The 20,558-nt window shown below is 37.1% G+C and overlaps 1 protein-coding gene across 3 annotated transcripts; it reads left to right on the top strand.

The window, feature by feature from the left end:
* Positions 1 to 421: 421 nt before the first annotated feature.
* LOC145229485 (calsyntenin-1-like) lies at positions 422 to 19,965 on the top strand. Of its 3 annotated transcripts, none has more exons than XM_080094833.1 (18): positions 422 to 780; positions 1,059 to 1,184; positions 1,543 to 1,777; positions 2,259 to 2,473; positions 3,254 to 3,403; positions 5,058 to 5,258; positions 5,400 to 5,512; positions 7,718 to 7,919; positions 8,238 to 8,365; positions 11,395 to 11,557; positions 12,038 to 12,195; positions 14,377 to 14,525; positions 14,838 to 15,031; positions 15,810 to 15,971; positions 16,032 to 16,177; positions 17,462 to 17,645; positions 18,079 to 18,311; positions 18,616 to 19,965. In XM_080094833.1, exons 1-18 carry the CDS (start codon positions 702 to 704, stop codon positions 18,799 to 18,801), a joined length of 3,024 nt encoding a protein of 1,007 aa, XP_079950959.1. In that variant the 5' UTR covers positions 422 to 701; the 3' UTR covers positions 18,802 to 19,965. The 3 variants fall into 3 exon arrangements, with proteins under 3 accessions (XP_079950959.1, XP_079950957.1, XP_079950958.1); XM_080094831.1 differs by having other exon boundaries at positions 18,079 to 18,317; XM_080094832.1 differs by having other exon boundaries at positions 423 to 780; positions 1,062 to 1,184; positions 18,079 to 18,317.
* The last annotated feature ends 593 nt before the right edge of the window (positions 19,966 to 20,558 follow it).

The following is a 20,558-nucleotide window of genomic DNA, read 5'->3' as shown; positions in this document are numbered from 1 at the left end:
CGAAAATGCACAAGAGCGGCGGGGATATGATGAAAAATAAATACACAAGAAACGCTTGTTCGGTATTTTCTATGAAAAATTAGATAAAACATCTGCTAGCAAAACGTCGCATCACTAAACACTCAAGTGCCAGGCGGCTTGCATCTAGTAATGCGTCTTATTTTAATGATTTTACTAATTGTAGTTGTTTACGCAGCTCTGCCACTTAAAATTACGCAGAAAACAGTACAGGAACGTTGGAATTTTATTCACCGCGAGATAACAGCAGTGAGCAATCAGCTGTTGATAATATTCACAACGTCTGGCGTAACATTGTAGGTTAACTGAATGAGCGTACACCGATACATGTGAGTGAGCGCTTGAGTGCATACGCGTGTTGTGATAGACGCCGTGCCCGAAGCAGTCAGTCAGTGTTATTGATTGCTTTGCCTCGGACCAGCGTGTGTGGGCCCAATTAGCCGCCAGTTTTCTGCAGTTTTCGGCCACCTTGTTATTTGGTGAAGTTTTGGCCACCTTGATGTTAAATGTAACAGCGTTGTCAGTTTTGTCGGTTGAGTGAGATTTGCATTAGCCATAAATTTTCTAGTAATTACAGTAAAACAATATTTTTTGCTATTTATCTCTTCGTTGTTAGTATATGACTAACAGTTATTCTAGAAGAAGCTTTTCTGCAGTAAGAATTGCCTGAAGATATAAAAGTGATGAAATCCGTTATCATTGCATGCTTTTTATTTTCTTTGGCAATCTGCGATGTAAACTCTAAATCTTCGAAGCACAAAGGTTGGTAATTTTTGCGATTTAAAATTGTACAAAAGATGTGTGTTATTTCTGATGAGAAATTTTTACCATATTTATGCAAGCTAAGTTTTGCTAATTAGTATATACTGCCAGGTTATATGTTGCTTTAAACTATTAACCATATGCTTTCATTTCAAGTTATTCTGATTTTCCAAAAGAATGTCTGCTTATGAAGTTGAACTCTATTAAACTTTATTGCTATGCAGTGAAGTTTACTTTGGATCATTCTGACATTTATGCTTGTATTTATTCTCAACAAGCAGTACTCAACAAACACAGCCCTCACATTCAACCAACATTTAGCGGAAGTATAAAAAGGGATTCCAGTGAAGTGATTTTGAGTCCATCGCTGTTTGCTGTCGACAAAGATGCCCCAAGACGGCCAGGTCTGAAGAAACAATCTATTAATTATTGTTAAACTTTCCTAATACGGAGTTTTCTTAAGAAAACTACAATATTTAAAAAAAATATTTTGCAATGTAAATAGTTGCTTTACTAACACCATCACTGCCTTTGAATGTTTATTTTTAATTTTAGAATTTTTCCCCAAGCCACATTTTTGATAAAAATGCTTTGTTCCCAATATACACCATTTGTCTGAATTTATATGTAATATTGTAAATCAAGTTTAAACATTGGCACAATGAATTGCAAAATTCAATTTCGGCAACTTTTTAATTAGTCACAAATATTTATTTAAGATTTTTAATTACTTAAATTTATTTGCTTGTGTCTTTTTTGTAGGTTTAATTTGTGAGTATCGGCTTCATTCTATTGGAAATGAAACAGCTGATGAAGTTCCGTTTGAAGTTAAAGTCAGCGACAAACAAACTGGAGAAGGATTTGTGGCATTAAAGCCTGGCATAGATTTGACAAATTGCGACAATAAAACTGAGTTTAATTTCCAAATAACTGCCTATGATTGTGGGCTAGGAATCAATGGATTGGGAGTGATCATAGGCCAAAGGCGATCTCACAGGTAATAGTTGAAAATCATTGTGAAATAAACTTTTTAATATATATTGTACTTTGTGTATTGAAATCAGTTAGAACTTAGTGGTCACAAAACATAGATTAAAATACAGTAAACCTGAGTTAATCCAGACCCGTTCAGGTCCAAAAAATTGTCCGGATTAGGTGAAGATCTGGATTAACCAATGTCGATTACTTTAAGCCTTACCACATCAAATCTCACTTGTATCTCAAGTTATGTAAAAATTAGGTGAAAATCCAGATCAAGTTTAACCAAGGTTTACTGTATATGTGAATTACAACTATAAAAATGTGTAGCATTTTTGATGTATTATAACATCACACAATGAGGCTTCTGACTTGTAAATGGTTATTGTGTGAAAGTTAGTCAATTTCTCTAAAATAAACATTTCCCTGCACCCACAAGACAAAACACATTTGTTGAAAAAAAATTCTTCAATTTCAAGTACTGTATGTGTTTTATTTAGATCGTCTGTTACGGTTGTGGTAGAGGATATCAATCTACATCATCCGTATTTCCCAATATCAAATTACTCCTTGGAAATCGAGGGTCAAATAGAGGCTGGGCAGCCTTTGGTTAGTCTTGTAGCAATGGATGATGACTGCAGCCCTCAGTTCAACAAAATCTGTCACTACACAGTTATCAAAGCAGAAGCAGACCTATTTATGGCCACTACTGAAGGTATTGTCAATGGCTTGATCAAGGCGAAACTGTTTACCCCACTTTTAACTTTGAAGTAATCGGATATATTGTAGACTGTTAACTTCGATAAGTTTGAAGTCATTCTGTATTTTTTCAAGAAAAATGAATTTCACCTAAAAAGGTTGTTTTTGAATATTACACTGAAGATGTCTATAATTTAGTTAAATTATATGTGTCCTAAATAAACAGTAGTTTACTTTACATTTATCAAAGTTTACAGTCTGTTATTTAGTGTGACTGTTATTTCTATTACCCATACTGAGTTTCTGGTGAATTGTATAACCTAACCACATACTGACATATTCTAAAGTTTTGTGTGTTCTATAGCTAACGAAGAGTCAAAAAAAGTTTTACTTGAATTTTGCATTTTGTTTGTTTTATTGTAACTTCGAATAAACCTCAATGACTTATGGTTGCAAACAAAAGGAATCACTCTCACATGGTGTGTGTGACTAAATATTTGCCTTTCCTGTATTGATGACTTTCAGAGATCAAAACGAGCCATCGGTGGTGGCTTGGCAAACATAATTATGTGAGCAAGATGTGAATTGCACAATGGCTCGCTTTGTTATTTGCCATTTGTCTCACGATCAAACTAAATGTGACAGATGATTAAAATCCCGGTGCCCTTAAATTGCTAATAAAAAACAATAAGATTTTTGAGGTCCATCTAATAAATATTACTGTTTAATTAAAAGATATTGATTGTGTCCAAAGTTTAAATCAGAATATTTAATGTCTTTGTGTTTCCATTGCCAGGCATTCTGCTTTCTCGTAAGCTGATCAAAGCTTTTCACAAACCCAAGATTTACAATGTGTCAGTTGTGGCTCATGACTGTGGCAAAGAAAAGTCCGACCCAGCGATTGTTACCATTACAATCAAACCCCGCTGTATTGCAAAATGGACAGGTAAGTTTAACTAGCAATTTTATGTACTGTAAGTATGCATATAAGTGTAAAACAAATTTTAGGTGAAAAGAATTTTTTTATATTGCTAAATACTTAACAATGTGATGGATAGGTATCTAGTTTTTTATTTTATCGCTTTATTGCGACTTTGTGATTGTCTTCACTTTATTTCAACTTCGAGTTAAGTCCTGTTTAAATTAGTTTGTTGCTTATCAGTTTGACACTTGGCCACTATGCCAATCAATACCTTCATTAGTTGTTGTCCTGCAGTATAGGTTTGTACCTTTTGTAAAACAAAACCAAAAACTCTACATGCCCAAAAAAATTTTTTTTTCACAGAACAGCTGCATATTATTATCAGCTGTCAATAGGTTTTCATTTTCTGTAATTGATATTTGGCAAAGACCTCGTAGTGCAGGTTTTGCATTATTGATGCAAGGTCATTAATTACCCTTACATATGACTTGGATGGTTTTTGCCTTTAGAACACTATTCATTAGAAAGTATATGGCTTGATGTAATGCTTAGTAAATCCCTGTTTAAGTAATACATTTTGTTTTGCAAAGAATTTAAGTGGCAGCTGATTACAAAATCCACTAAAGAATAATAATTTTCAAATGCACAAACTAGAATGGAATGATATATTTGCAGCTTTAAATGTTTTTTCCGTTTTTTAAAGGGGGGTGTTACCGTTTTCAATGATAAAAGTAACACAAAAATGTCTTCGCAAGCTATGTGAATTGTAATAATGTGCAGTTGTTGGGTTCAGTGTTGGAATATATATTTCTCTCTTCTGCAAAATGCAATTAAATATATTAAACTGAACAGTTTTATAACAATTCACAAACTTGCGAAAAGGGAAATTTTATAATACACCACATATGTAGTCATTGAAGTTTTAAATTTATAGTACGCATAAAACTATACTGGACCATACTTCAATGTGCTGCAGAAAACTTGGTTCTGCATTACATCAATATTTCATGGCTGTGTTATACACCTGTCATCACTCTCTTTTCTCTTGGCTCTCCCCAGAGCATGACTTCAGAAATGAAGCCTTTCTGTTGCCCTCCATAGACCATACATTCTTGTTGTAAAGAATTCATAAGATATTCCCCTTGAGCATGATGATATTCCTGAGGGAGGTTTTCTGCATATTTGAGTTTTTGTTCCCATGCACTTGTTTACAGCACTTTTATGTGCAACAAATATATAGGGCCAATGTCTTACGCCTGTGAAATATTGTAATTGTTTGTTACAGATATTATAAATGGGAATTAGCGAAATATAGAACAATTTTTAAAAATATTCGCAATGGATTTTTTTTTCACCAGTCTCTGTAGTATAGTATTCAAGAGCATATTATTTCTGGATTTACTTTATAAACCCCTAATTAAAGACAACCTAGTTGTATCTTTCTTATGTTTTATGTGTTATTTGTGTGTGCACAAATATTCTCTTAGCCAATGTTGAATATATTTTCAATTTTACGTTCACATAAAAATGGTACATTGGAAAAAAACCTCCTAATTGCAAATAAGTTGCAAACGTGCTAAAAAGTTTCAGCCTCATATTGTTCCTATATTTTGTATATACTGCATCATCACACATAACACATAACCAGTTAACAAACAAATTGTTTTCCTATATTCAGGGTTTAATAAAAGAATCGAGCTCGTATCAACTCTCATGAAGGCAGTTCCGATAATTGACAAAGTGGAATTGAATGCCTGTATTTCAAGCGACACCATCCAACAAATTGACGTCACAGTTTCGCTTGATATGAGCGATGTGAATTCTATTACTGGATGCGATAGAGATACCTACACCACTGCTGACAGCCGAAGAAAATGTGGTAAATGACTTTTTCTGATCCATTTTCATGGACAACTGTAGGCTAAAACTACAGAAGTTTTCTAGCACTGTGAATTTTTGGAGTAACTTATTTTAAGGATGTGTTGTGCATCAGTTTAAACTGTTTTTGTTGTTTACTTAGCAAATGAAGATAAACAACTACTGGAACTTTTGCCATCATTTGCCCAATACAACAATCTTATTGGCGAATTTTCAGCTGATTCAACTTCTAAAAGCAATCTGCCAATTTTGAAGGTATGTTTATGTTAAGAAAACATATACAGTTTTGAATTACCGTTTGTGTTGCTAAATTGCCTCTTTTAAAACCCTAAAATAATATGACCAAGGAGTTTATAATGCATCATGGTACTTATATATCCTTCATAATTTATTAGGCCACGGAATTGCCTTGTTATGTCCCTGTTTTATGTCTGTGTATTTTTCTATTAATATTGCATTGCAATAACATCACCCTTGTGTCTGTTCGTTAGCCCTTCAACCTTTACGCCTGCCTCGAAATTTAACAATAGACGCGTTCTAACGCAAGGAATTTATTTCTTTTTAAACAATGATCATTGTGACGATAAAATATAGACACTTATAGTTTGGCAAAGTAAAGAACTGAAAATGATTTGAGTTATTGGCGCAACGTTTAATAAGGTTTAGTCTAATTGGAATTCGTCTCTAAAAAGCTGGTTTACCGGTAATAAATTTTCTAGTCAGTAATATCTTAAATATGCAAAATCCACTGCTACACATATTGTTTTAGGATTAGCTATTTCAGAAAATGGTTTGCGTTATTAAGCTTGACAACACCTGTTGCTTTTAACAATCACATGCGCTTGTACATTTTACAAAATTAATTGTGTACATTAAAAATAATTGGTGCTAAAAAAATCTTTCAGTGATTATGAAACCAACAATAGCCTAGTGTATGTCAAGTACAATTGGACTAGTAAATAAATCAACCTTTTAAGGAAAATGTAAACTGTGTATAGCAGTTTATGATCACGAGTCCCCAGAGCAGTGGTTCTCAAACTCGGTTTTCGGGGCCGCATGCGGCTTCCAACTACTTATTTTGCGGCTCGCACCAGACCTCAGAAAACCACCAAACATTGCTATTTTAGCTTTCAAAGTCATCTTCTCTAATGATTTTCTCAAGGTTTCGTTTTTTTGCGGCTCCCTACACACCTAAAAAATACCATTCGGCCCCGACAATAAAAAAGTTTAAGAACCACTGCCCCAGAGACTCAGTACGAGAGATTCTACTTGAATAAGATATATACAGTGGTGGAATTCAATTTTTTTGTCAGCCGGTTCTATTACAAAAGTCGTATTTTTTGGCCGGTTTTGTTACAAAAAGTCCATTGACAGTAACCAGTAATGCTACCCGGTTCGCTGATCTCATAAAACGGTTTCGTGAGACGGTTCTATAGAACTGGTGCGAACCGGCTGAATCCCACCACTGGATATATATATATATCCTAAATAAATGGTGGATGACTTTAGACTTGTTAAAGTTTTCTGTCTGTTTCATGGAAAACGGTTAAATGGCTGTTTCGTTTGACCATGCAACAAGCTACCGAAAAACACGCTTAAATAGTCACGCACAATTTGAATTCTACTTATTCATCGTCAACAATGTCTCGGTTATTACGTCACAATAAACAGAATTATAGCGGTTTTAGACTTGGTCTGGCGATTTCTTAAGCTACCCCAAATGGTTTTCGTAACGCCAAGTCGACGTTCTGTCTGCGAAACGGGATATTGCGTGACGTATTGGGTTTCCTACACGTCAATAGGTCGCTTTGAAATTGGCATTGACATTCAAAAGAACACGGTGGCCTTGCCCTTACGCCGTCTCTTATATGTTTAAGTGTAGTTTACCTTTAAAAAACCTGATTTGGATCGACGAAATTGCACAATTTACAAGAAGGAAAGTTTTAAACTGACTTTACTTGCTTTTGATATGTTCAAATAAGGTTTAAAATTGGCCTTACAAAAACATATTTTTCAACATATTTTGTTATTTACAGTACTCAGTTTGTTTTGGGAACTTGCCCAAAGAACTTTTACCTATTTTGGATCATTTGTAAAAAATGCAATATTTTGGTGAATAACATTAAACTTATTAAGAAGACATTGTACTTCGCCATTTTTCTCAAGTTTGAGTCTGTGGGCTTAAATGAGTCCGTGAAAGGTTTTTCGTGAGTCCACGTTGACGACTCACGAAAATATGATTCACCTTCATACCATTTTCATTATACGATTTCATAAAATTCGCTCAAAGCCATCGAGGCCAAAAAACGAAGAACAAGGCAAAGTGTAAACAACGAATACTTTATTCACACATAACATCAATGCTTCGATATACACACAACCCCCTGTAAATCCCATTTCTCACTCCAGTGAGCCTGAACCCAATTCAGTGCGTTAAAGTTTAGCGAATTGTTTTTACAGAGGGCGGTAGCCAAAAACGGAGGCAGAATTTTCGACTTCAACGGGGTTCATCAGGCACTGGCTGTTCTCGATGACGGGGTTTCCCCAGCTTTAGACACTTTGAAGCTGACTTCGAAGTTTGCAGTGTCGTTTCGCATGTTCTTGGAAGGGAATCGAAGCTCTAGCGAAAAGCAGACGATTTTGTGCAAATCCGACAGCTCTGGTAAGAAGTTTTTTAACGCTTTCATTTTCGTGTTTAAGTTGACCTGAACTTCGTTAAATCATTACCTTGTCTAAAATTTCACATACGCACCACAAGTTAGACAAGTTTTTTTTTCTCTTAGTTATCTCTGCTTTTGTTGCTTTATAAGCATGTTCTGTTTTTTGTATCATTATCCTGGTAAAGGCTATTCGTTTACGACGTCGAAAAGCCTGTTGTTTTGCAGTATAAATCTGCTGGAAAGGCAATGCTCGTTTATATAGCAACAGCCATTTATTTGTTGATGTCAATTGTTGATGAACAATTCGTTAAAATGTACAGGTTTGAGTCGACAACATATGTCGGTGTATGTACGTCACTGTCACGTGATGCTACTGGTGCGGAACGAAGCTGGCGCCAGTGAAAATCTCTCGCCTGCCGAATGGCATTGGAAACTTTCGAACCAAGAGGTAATGTGTTGTTTCATGATAATTCACAGACCCTGTTGCCAGATTTGTTCTACTAACCCTGAAAATTGTCTATGTCTTCTTACGCTTTTCTATTGTTCGTCATTGTGGTCACGTCAGTATCTATAATGAGTAATGTATTTGCGTTTTAGTTTCAATTGTTACGACTATTTGTTTAGACATAGTTGTATTAGGTGCGTTATGTATAAAATAAGTCCCTTTTCACCAGTCAAGAGCGAGATTTTCAAACAGTTGATAATCTAAGTTAATCAAACCAATTGAAATATTTAACAATAAATCAAATTAAAAAAAACGTTTGTGAAAGGTTCTAGATTTTAGATTTTTCTAGCCTACGCCGTTCTATAGGAGAATGCTTAGTGACCGACTTTATTCGGTATGACGCCTTCAATGGGCCTGGTGTACTGTGATCGTACTGTGATACAGTGATCGCTGGTCTGCGTTGTGAATTTATTTTCTTGAAAGGTTTACGCCTTGTGTAAAAGAGGACAAACGGATTTATACCAAAATCATATTAATTTGTTGACTAGGCGCGCTGTTAGTATATTTCACTTGCCATGTATCCAGTTTGCAGACGTTAGCCGAACCAGAAATTGTTTCTGATGAAACACTAGTTGGGCCCATGATAACAAATCGCTAGCGTTTCCAGACGCCCCTAAACCCTATATGGCCGATTTCTTGTTGATTTAAAATCACCTCAAAAAGCAATTGACTTTTATCACGGCAGTGAAGGACCCAATTTAAATTCTTTGTTGGGTTTGTAATTCCACGAGGTTTTAGCTTTTTTTATGTCGTTTTTCGCGATTAATCGTTTAAACTGGGTTTTCTGTTTAATTTTGAACTTGTTGCGTTTCTAAACACCTCATCAAAATTGGTGGTAGGCCTTAAAAATAGTGAAAATTGTCAATGGAAATTTAGTATCTATGTAGAAATGGACAGAACAATATCTCCAAACTTCAACCCACAAATATACAAGACCCCAGTTTTAGCTCTAACAAACTGTTTCCCTGCTTTAAAACAAGCAAATAATTTGTGCTGAAATGCTCTATAGCTCTAAGCCTTTTCCGCATGTCAACCATCATACGGCAAAGCTTAGTCGAAATATTGCTGTTGTCAACACATACGTTTTAGGTGCTTATTTTCAAGTGGTTAATCCCTCAATCGATTAAAAGCAAATGTTTTGGTTAATGCAGCGTCATATGTTACGGATTAAAATTTCGTTCATAATCTTAAATCACGTTAATGGAAAAATCTTGGTTTAGTCGTTCCTATAGCCGGTGTGCATTGATTTTAATTGTAAACAGCTTTTATTGTGAAAACAAGACGAATTCGTTCAACTTCGATTTGATAAGTTAACTTTTTCTGCTTCCATTTGATTAGTTATTTTTTGTCCTCTTTTGGGTTGAATACTATCAATTTAGTGGTTTGCTACATAACAATTTAAATGTACAATAATTTCGATTCGATTGGTAAAATTTAATATAGCTGTTTAACGTTGCAAACTTAGAATGTCATTGTGAAGAGTTTAATGATGCTTTTATATGATAAGTTAGGCTCTTTTGCTTCTATTAGATTTAAATACTATATATGTAACGGTTTGCTCCAAGGGGCGAGTGGTGGTTGTTTCGCTTGGTAAAACAAGCATAAAAATGCAACAGAGATCAATCAAGCATTTAGAATTAGAAAGAAAAATTTGTGAAACAAGTCTACCTGTGCATTTTAGTCTAACAAACAAAACCACGTTCAAAAATCGCAAAACAATCGCTTGTGTAACATTACGTAACTATTTCCCTTTTCCTGTGCGGCGCTGCGGATTATGACGTCATAGAGTCGAAATTGCTTCTCCTTTTACTGTTCGGTGGTCGGTGGTGTCGGTTCCCCACCGGTGAATTGCGATATTAATAATGGAAACGAGAGCCGTCGACAGCTTGCGTAAGAGCACGATCGATGCAAGGCGTTCTTTCAAGTGTTCAACCCCTCCTGTTCAATCCTCCTATGTCCGCCGTCCCTCTTACATAATTCATTGTTCGCTGTCATTATATCTTTCTCCTATTATCGGCAACTTGAGGTTTCGAGTTTTTTTTTAATTAGTTGAACCGCTGTTAAATTAGCTTGGTTAGGTGATTTGTTTTTTTACTGCTATAATCCGCACTAACACTTGCATAACATTAAAAACAAAACTGTAAATCAGGGGTGGCCAACCTTCTACATACCATTCGCCAACTTTTTAACATACTGTGTTGGATGCGCCATAAATGTCTCGTAACTCCACCTTCTATGACTACTTCTTGTATATAGAGAGAAAGAGAAAGAACCAACTTTTGCATGAGAAGGATAGTAATAAGAAATAAGAACTATTAAGTAAAAAATAACTCTGATAAACTATATATATATATATAATTAATAGGCTGGCTTACTTTATTTATTTATTAGTTAATTAATTTGAATTTCGTGATTATCAAAAGAAGGCAATGCGCCCTTTCTAATCATGCAATGCGCCACGTTTAACGCATGCGCCATAGGTTGGCCACCACTGCTGTAAATACACTGTTTTTGTCGAAAACGTCTCATCGGTGCTGCTGATAACAAGACATTGACCGTCAAAGTTGGTGTAGCAACATTACACAAATTGCAAGAAATTTCAAAGTGAAAACATTAAATCAGTCGCTGTATTTTGTTTCACAAAACAAATGACTGTAATTTAGTGTTTTCACTTTCGAATTTCCTGCAGTCATGAATTTCTAAATTTAAATTCCCTAAATTGCACAGTCCTCTGCTTAACTTAGAAAGAAATTTCACCGCATTACACAATATATAGAAGTTCAAACCAGCAAACTAAGGTATAAACGAGTATTGCTCTTCCAGCAGTTTTTATTATAAATAATTGACGTTTTGACATCAGGAGAAACATATCTTGCAAGATAAATTTCTTATAAAGCGACAATTGCAATAGAACACACAAAAAAAACAGTAACAAGATTCTGTAGCAAACTAATATATATATTTACATACAGAATTGCGGTGGACGATGGTATAGAGTTCTGATCAATGTTAACTTTCCCAATGCTACTTTGTTCCTGGACGGAGAAAAGAAGATTCCGTTCCTCATAGCGGACGACTACCCTCTACATTCAACACCATACGGGGCTAAATGGACGGTCGGTGCCGCCTGGTCAGGTAAGACAATATGCAACCATTAAAGCACATTTCTGTGTTTTTTATAAATCTAATGTGCAGTTTTGTTTTAATTTGTGCAATAAAGTACAGTAAACCTCGGAATTTCAAAATAAACGGATTCGGTCAAACAGAATCTTCGTATAATTCGGAAAAAACGTGCGGTACAAATGATTTGTAATGTGGTAAGATTTTAACCAATCGACATCGGTTAATTAGGATCTTTGCCTAATCCGGACAATTTTTTGCCTCCGAACGGGTCCGGACTAACCGAGGTTTAATGAAAATGAATTATGTCGCAAAAACCTATTTGATTATAATCTTATGGCACATTTAAAAACCCTTTTTCCTACTTGTTGCCCATTGGTACTTTTGTTAGCACGACTTACTAAACTACATTTGGAAGACTGAAAAAAACTGGACCTTTTAATTGGTGTGATATCGGCCGCACCACATGGCAACTGTATTGCAAACTATTTTTAGGCCGCGAGTCCAAGTTTTGGCAGCATTTTCCGGGAAAATTGGCCGATTTAGTGATGCATGTTGGCTTTCTGGAAGATCCTAAAGTAATGAAATGTGTTGATCGGTGTAAGGAAGGAATTGCTTTAAAACAAGACTCAAATCAGGACAACGTAACCCAGGTTAGTAAATATTTTAGTTCAGTGTATGCATTTCTTGCTTCATAGTACGCCAAGCCTTGAAGGGGTTGTACCGAATTAAGCTGGCCTCCCACACATTCCCATAAGGCTAGAAAAGTCAAGTCTGCTTTGGGATTCGAATCCACGGTTGTAGTCTTTCGCTCTAACAGCTGAGCTACACAGGCTTAGTTGTGAACCCACTAGCTCGCAATCACCGTTGCCTGCCTTGTATGCCCATGTCAGCTTCGTGGTAGGAGATCACTAGTTCGACCATTAATCGGCTAAGGACATACACACGTACTGGGATCAGCCCTGAAACTTTCATGGAGACCAGCGATCACGGCATACCCATTCATAAATCATAGTACGACAGGTCCATTGAATGCGTTGTACCGAATCAAGTAGGTCTCCCAAGTATTATTTCGTGTTGTGTTCCCAAATCTCAAATTGTATATAACACGTAATGTCCAGTCAATCGACAATTGGGGTTATTGCACATTTTTGACGAACAGGGTAATCTATGCTGCGCATAAAGGTACATGGCCATAGCGTACACTTCTGGCATATATTGCTATCAGTGTACTAAAGAAGAAAATATTGATTGGGACCCATGTGTTTATGCTTGAAGAAACGCTTACGTAATAAATAATAGGAATTCTGCGTATTGTTTTATTTAAAGAGAATGGTGTATATGTAGTGTGTTTAGAATAGCAATTAGGTACGTTTTACCGTTCGGTTCGGTCTATATTGATTCATGGTCCTTTTCTAAAAACAACATTGCTTTTTTCGTTTGAATTATTCTGTTGTTATACGACAAAAGGAACTCCAGGTTACGACCCTGTCAACATTCATCATTTCTAATCACAAATCGATCGCAATAAATTTGCCTTGACGGATAGCAGAACGAACTAGAAGTAAAATAATAAGAACCCTTTGTTTGATTGACAATGCAAATTAAAAAGCTTCGATGTCGTCTTAATGGGAGTTTGTAAATCAATGGAACACTGGCATTGTGTAATAACACACGCTTGCTTGTTCGTTATTAGCCAACTTGACGTGTTTCTCAAGGGACATATAAGCATGAACTGATTTGACCTAGTATATACGATTATGTGGCTGCAAATGGCTCCTTTGTATTTTAATTAAAAAAACGCTTGGTCGTTGAAAAATTTTAGTCCCAAATTTCATGTTAACTTGATAATAAATCTGACTGTATTTTGGTAACAACTAACAAAATTTCTTATCAGACTTTTCAGCAATAATTCGTGCAGTAATTATAATGCAATGTGTAATTCTTTTAGCTTTTAAATTGGTAAAATAATAATCTATTTCTTATTGAATTATTTCCTATGAACTATTTCCCATAGCCTATGAGTTAGCTTTTGTTTTTTATACTCCAACGAAAACCAAAAATGTCTTACCGTCAGTTCCTATTTTGAGCTTTTAGTAGAGGCGCCCTGAAAATAGACATTGCGTAGCCGAATTTGTGGTATCAAGTGCACCAAGCGTTACCAAAAACTGTTCCTTTACCCCTTGATGTTACGAAGAACGATTGTTCGGGGGGTGATATTTAAATCGCTTTTAGTTAACCATGACGAGTTGTTCCTACCCTTCACATACTTTTAAAAACTAACCTTTTGGCTTTGTACTTTTCATTCTAGACTGCTCCTTCACTAAACTGTGTGGTTTCATAAAGTTTTCAATTGATTTTTAGCTCTTAATGGTTATTCTGGGCATACGTTTTTAAGTGGTGGGCATACTGTGTTTGTACACTTTCCTCTAATGTTTCTTTGTTTCTACCTTCTAGCCAACAAACAGTAGATCAAATAGAACCTTACATTTATACGTAGGATATGTGTTTCTGGGCTTGTGCTCTGCGGTAAAGCTACTAACACAAGAACTCACAGGTCAGGCCTGCTAATTTTCAAAAGGTGGCGCAACAGAGCATAGGCTTTTGCTGTAGCAACAATTGCTGACTCAGCAAATAGCTAAAGGCAAAGCCTCAGCGCCACCTTTTGGTCTCTGCGAGGTTTCATGCTTGTTGAACCGTCAAACCCTTATGTATCCTGTAATCATTTCGCACCAAACTTCGAAAAGTCTGATAAATGCAGGAAAAATACCGACAGCCTCGAATTTTGGAATACAATGCCGAATTATATTTCACACTACCTTATTTATTTTTAGAACTATGACCCACAATTCAGTCTGCGAATATCGACGAATGGGAGTGACATCACAGCGCTTGAGTCAGCGTTGAGCAGGACGGTTTATTTCAACAGTCGACAATTTCCTGCCACTGGGAGGCGCCGTGTTACCGTCGAGACAAGACTAACGTAAGTCGCAAGTTTCAGGACAGGAATTTCGGCCCAATGGTCCAGCGCGCCTGACCCATACATAACACATAAAAAAACGGAACTTCATGGGTTCGGACCAGAGTTGTAAACGTGCCTGAAATTGGAGCTCGAACCCGGCCCGAACCCGAATCAAAGAGTCCCGTTTACGCCCGAATGTTTGATTGACAGGCCTATATATTGACGTCTCATGAAAGACCAAAACAACAAACACAATAGACAATTGGTCTTGAACAAGGCGTTTAGGGCTTTTTGGTATTACTTTTGACGCAAATTATTTATTCTGCTTTACAGGTGCACCGCTAACGCCACCAAGTGTCCAGTGATCGATGACGTTGGCATGTACGTTATGGTGGTTCCCCCTCCCGATCCGACAATCTCTCTTACGGGAGGTGGACACATTGCCAGGTCGGCACTCGATATTTCCACAAAACCTACCACAGTAAAACTTTTCGACGATATTTCGTGTCTCACAAAAGTTGACGAAGGTATGTGTATTATAATACATATACCGTATATACTCGCCGATAGGTCGCCCACCGTATAGGTCGCACTATTAGTTTTGTTTTAAAAAAGTGTAATTTAGAGTTGACTCGCACATAAGTCGCACTGAAAATCTAGGGATTTAAAAGGCCCCTTCCCTAGCTTTTTTGCATAATTAACTGGTGCAATTTGTTGTTTTTTAGCATTGAACTGCATTGCATTAAAACCGCAAAACTAAGTTTTCTCAACAAAGCGGGAAAATCCAACGCACGCTGAGCCGTCGCATGTGCGTGTGCGCTCATGAAACTGTCTCGCATTGGTATGTGCGTGCACGAGCGCATGCACCCGTATTCGATAGCACATTTCCACTACAATTCGCGTCTATAACGCGCACCCTTAATTTTTTATTGAAAATTAGTCTAAAATTTTGCGCGTTATATTTGAATAAATACGTTATATCCGCCCAATAAGCCGACCGGAAAATACGGTACTTGCAATAGCCGAAAACTTTCAATTTTGTTCCGACTTGGTGGCGGTTTGCACTTATGTCGAGCGCATAGGTCGCACCTATATTTATTTTTTTAAATATAAGGAAAAAAGTTGCGACCTATCCGCGAGTATATACGGTACATATAATTATTTACGACTAAGCATTTCTTTCCTATACTTTAGTCCAGTGATTCTCTGCCAATGAATTTAAATAGAATATATATATATATCGCCTAACAGGCATCTTTAGTTTCTTATTCAAATAGAATAATACAAACACTTTTTTTAACACAGATGATAAAACTGGCGCATTTTCGGAAGGAACTCTTGACTCGTGCGTCATCAGGGAGCATTACGTCATGGGAATTGGAGGAACTTTTTCGGTTCATCCCAGAAAATTACTTTCCAACAACAAACTCAATATCGAACATCGGTCCTACGGAGTTGCGATACGGGGTATTTCCCAATTTCCCTGGTTTTTTTGTGACCATTTTCATTTGAATTTTATTTTGTTAGGAATCCAAACTCTAGCGGTTTACGAAAAAATCCTTCGTTCTGTGACGTATTACAATGCACAAGCTGGTGATTATGACGAACGCACCTTTTCATTGACCTGCTTTGAACTTAACGGCCGTTTCCATAGCAACACTTACAAGCTGGTGGTAAGTGCGCAAATTTTCCTTCGTGAATTTTCCTCCCACTGCGGACCAATGTGCGACACAGAAGTACCCTGAAAACCACCGTGAGCAACATTGGATGTGCATGCTGTGACCACACACCAGTTTGTGCTCAGCATAGATTTTTATATGTCTGGTCATACGCACTACCTTCCTGAGTACACTGAGCAAATCTAGATGTACACGCTGTCGCCACAGTTTATGTGCCACACATACCTTTATGTGTCTGGGCATACATACACATGTTCCTTTAGCACAGGGGTGGGCAAACTACGGCCCGCGGGCCGCATGCGGCCCGGCAAACGAGTTCATGCGGCCCGCCAAATGTTAGTAAATTTTAAAGAGAAAGTTTCCGAGTAACGCTGAATAGTATTATGAGCACGGGCGTAGAGTTTTAAAAATACTGCGACTTGCCGATACCTATTCCATGTCCAGTATCTGCACCCGTACCATACTTTGGAACTAAACACAGATACTTTTTACGTGCTTTAGCCTGTTGTTGTTGCCACGTTATAATGCAAATCGTCACTTGACACAATTTCTTCGTTCGATAGAAGTAAATAAAAGTAAAAGCGATTCACGTTTTCAAATACAGCCCACTTTGCACTGTTGACGCCAAAACTTTGGTCACTTTGGATCAAGTTTTAGGTCGTGGCAGTACTTTGCAAACGAACATTAAACACGGCTTAGAATCGTTAACACAGACCCGTACAACACCCAAAGATGGATATTAAAAGCGGTTCGCATTGCTTAATGTTGGCGCAAGGTATTTAACAAAAATGCCAAACAATGCAAATAAAACAGGCACCACAATCGTCACTATACAGTTTATGACGTCATAAACAGTTAGCTTCGTTTAGCTAAACTTATGCACAAGTTAGAAATTATTAATCAGAGCATTTTAGGCGACTTTAAATGGTATATGTGTGATATAAACCTAATTCTTTACATCAGTTATTTTAAAACAAAAACAAGCAAGCAACTGGCGGCTGTTGGTAAAATACTATGCGGCCCGATAAGATTACAAACTTTTGAATGCGGCCGTTGCACTGAAAAGTTTGCCCACCCCTGCTTTAGCACATTGAAGACCAACGTTAGATGTGCACACCGTGGCCACACACCAGTTAATGTGCAGCATAGATTTTCATGTATCTTGGCATACACACAAGCTCAGGAAATATCCTGAGGACCACTGTGGACAACATTAGCATAGGTTCTCTTGTGCTGAGAATGTGCAAAAAAATTCATTTCACTTTTTCGATTCTCCAGATGACGATATTAAAACCGGGGATTCACCTTGCACCTGAAGTAACTGAAGAGGAAGCTGAGGAACCTCTTCAGGCGGATGCTCCATATCCTGCTGCTCTGGTGGCTTCCGCTTATGTCGGGCAGATTGATCTACAGCGAGCCCCGAACGAGGGGCTGAGAAGACTTACTGCCGACCATAAATTCGGTGAGTAGAGCTTACTTTGTAAGCTTACTTGTAAAAAGCCGAGAAGCCCTTCCAGGCGTTTCTACAACATTGCTAATGAATAACACTTACCAGCCTTTTAAATACGCTTTGCAGAATGGAACCTTTTCTATTCTGTAGCCAGTGGTGGGATTCAGCCGGTTCGCACCGGTTCTATAGAACCGTCTCACAAAATTTTATGAGATCAGCGAACCGGTTAGCATTACTGGTTACTGTCAATGGACTTTTGGTAACAGAACTGGCTGAAAAAATATGACTTTTGTGACAGAAGCGACTGACAAAAAAATTAATCTGTGTGTAGCCCAATACGAGCAATTAACGCAGCTTATTTTTATCATCTGTGTAGTAATTTCGGTTTGGGAGACAGTTTTATATCGGTGCCTGTAAATTAACTAAATTTGTTTTCCTAAACCAGGCCGATCATTTGATATCGCAACGCCAGCCATAATTATTGGGATTTGCGTTGGTCTTATGGCGTTGCTAGTGATGGCCGTTGCTATGCATGCACGGTCACGTGGAGACGTTGATGAAGAGGAACAATATTTTGATGAGATTAATAACATGGATATTCCAATGGAAAAGGAAATAAACGAGGAAGACTTAGACTGGGATGACTCGGCCATGACTATCACTGTTAACCCAATGGAGGTAGAGGTTGGTTTTACTGTTTACCGCTTTTTATTATTTTAGCGTGATTGTTTTAGCATTTATTCTTATATCGATTTGTATTTCGATTTCCAGGAACTGATGGTATTCCTTTATTTGAACTGACTGATTTTGTTTTACCAATCATTTTATCGTCGATTAGTTTTACTGTATTATAGTCCAAAAGGCAAACAGTGATCGTCAGTTTAGCCATGCTGTTAATGGTTTTGATCTATTACTAAAGTTGTCATTTTGCTTTGAACAAGGTTGGTAAGAGATCGAATATAAAATTGACTTTCTCTTTTAGGCTGCTCAGGAAAATTGCATAGGTGGAAGCGCTGACGAGTTTTCAGATTTTGACGATGACGTCATCAATCAGCCTCGCACGTCAGCCAACAGTGGCTTAAAATGGGTGACGAAATCTGATGACGTAGGTTGTACACTACGTGAAGATATCCCCAAATGGAACGCGAGATCCAAAGACGAGTTCTGACGTCACAGTTGATTTCTTTGTGACGTCAGTGTTTCGAAGTGATGACGTCATAGTGTTTTGGTTACTTCGCTTTGGTGTCGTAAGCTTTCGTAAAATGCCCCTCCAGCCGTGTGTTCCATTCCTACGTCACATTGATGACGTCATAGTTTAGTGCGTGACGTAATAGATGTTGTGTTGCACATTGTTATTTGTACAAACGATTTTTTTCCGACGTACTCAGAAAATTGTCAAGCGGTTATAAATAATGCACATCTACAAAAATTGGTTCTTTAAAATACAACAAATTTGTGGGTTAACTGAGAACAAAAATGATATAAAAACGCACTTTTGTTTTATTTAGCTGTTTTTTAAGTTGTCTAGTCACTATAGTGTACCTAAACATGTGGAGTCATATGTTTTTTTCACTTTGTAACGATTTTGCTGCACAATCTGACGGTTTTGTACCAAACCTTTTGTTTTCTTCTAATCGTGTCAATGCGTTCGAAGTATACGACCACAGTAAGCTTGTACAGTCGTCCGACACTGTGTATTTACGTAAGAGCAGTACAAATGACAGCGTGCTTTTCATGTGTTTTTATCAGTGATGTACCGAAGTTTCGATTTTGCCGAAACACCTGTAAATAATTAAAAATACAGTGCTTGAAAGTTTTGCAACCGACCAATTAAAACGTAACCAGTCAATAACTTCTTGTCTTTACAAAAATATGGGCCATGTTGTCTGCATGTTGCTTGTTTTTGGTGCAGGTTTTTTTGCTATAAAATGTGTTTTATGGCGCCATTACCAAATTTCTCGTTTTCTTGCGCTATCGACATGCTATTATTTTAAAAACAAATTTTAGACGCGCCTTTTGGTTGAACCTTTTAAAGCGGGTTCGGTGCATCACAAGTTTTTAGTTTGTCTTTATTTTCTTACTCATTCCCATATTTTGCCATTTACCTACTTCACAACCGCGTTTTATTTAGAGCTGCAGTATTCACAAATCATTTTACAGTATTTCACTTGCTGCCAAAAAATCCAACGACTGTCTCCTGATGCGATCTCTTCAAATTATCTGTACATTCTATGGTAGCAGATTTTTGTAAGTTGCTGTTTTCTCGTGTTGTTACTGAACGCCCCTTTTTGTACAAAATCTCGCAACAAATCAGTGTTAGCCGTCAAAAACACTTAATAGTTGTGTTTGTTTTCAAAACCATGTATTTAGCTGAGACTTTTACATCAGAGAGAAAATTAGCTTAATTGTGGTCGGGCTTGGGTTTCTGAAAAAAATGGGCTTGATTCGGGCCTGACTTTACACTGTGTGTCAGTATTTTTTTGAATAAATTTAACTAGCTAAGTAGCCAGTTGCTGGACCTGACCTAATGTCAAACGAACCAAAAACGCCTTGTTCAGGACCTATTGTCTATTCTACTTTTGGTCTTTCCTGAGGCTTTCATGTATGGGCCTGTCCATCAAACTTTCGGGCCTAAACGGGATTCTCAAAAACGATTCGGCCTGGTTTCGGTCTCAATTTTAGGCCCGTTTACAACTCTGTTGTGGACTACTTATAATAGTGTCAAAGTTGCTTGGGGTTTGGGCTCCAGTTTGAACTAAACTGACTTGATTCGGCCTGACTTATCAGAACTTTACTCTCGGGTAAAATTGGGTCTTTCTTGTAAAAAAATGGAAGTAAGACTTTCCGGTTTGGATCTGTATACAGCTTTAAGCAGAGATTCCTAATTTTTTCGTTAACCTTATTAGGCGGTTAAGATTTAGGTGT

The sequence above is a fragment of the Phallusia mammillata genome, chromosome 5 (genome assembly GCF_965637545.1).
Source record: "Phallusia mammillata chromosome 5, kaPhaMamm4.hap1.1, whole genome shotgun sequence".
NCBI lineage: Eukaryota > Metazoa > Chordata > Ascidiacea > Phlebobranchia > Ascidiidae > Phallusia > Phallusia mammillata.
The sequence above is the reverse complement of the archived record's forward strand: the minus strand, read 5'-3'. Positions and strand labels throughout refer to the sequence as shown.

Excerpts from the sequence above, each read along its gene's own strand:
- LOC145229485 (XM_080094831.1), top strand. The coding sequence starts at position 702 with ATGAAATCCGTTATCATTGCATGCTTTTTATTTTCTTTGGCAATCTGC. Across the intron at positions 5,259-5,399 it reads TGACAGCCGAAGAAAATGTG|CAAATGAAGATAAACAACTA; the intron begins GTAAATGACTTT and ends TTGTTTACTTAG. Across the intron at positions 15,032-15,809 it reads TCTCACAAAAGTTGACGAAG|ATGATAAAACTGGCGCATTT; the intron begins GTATGTGTATTA and ends TTTTTAACACAG.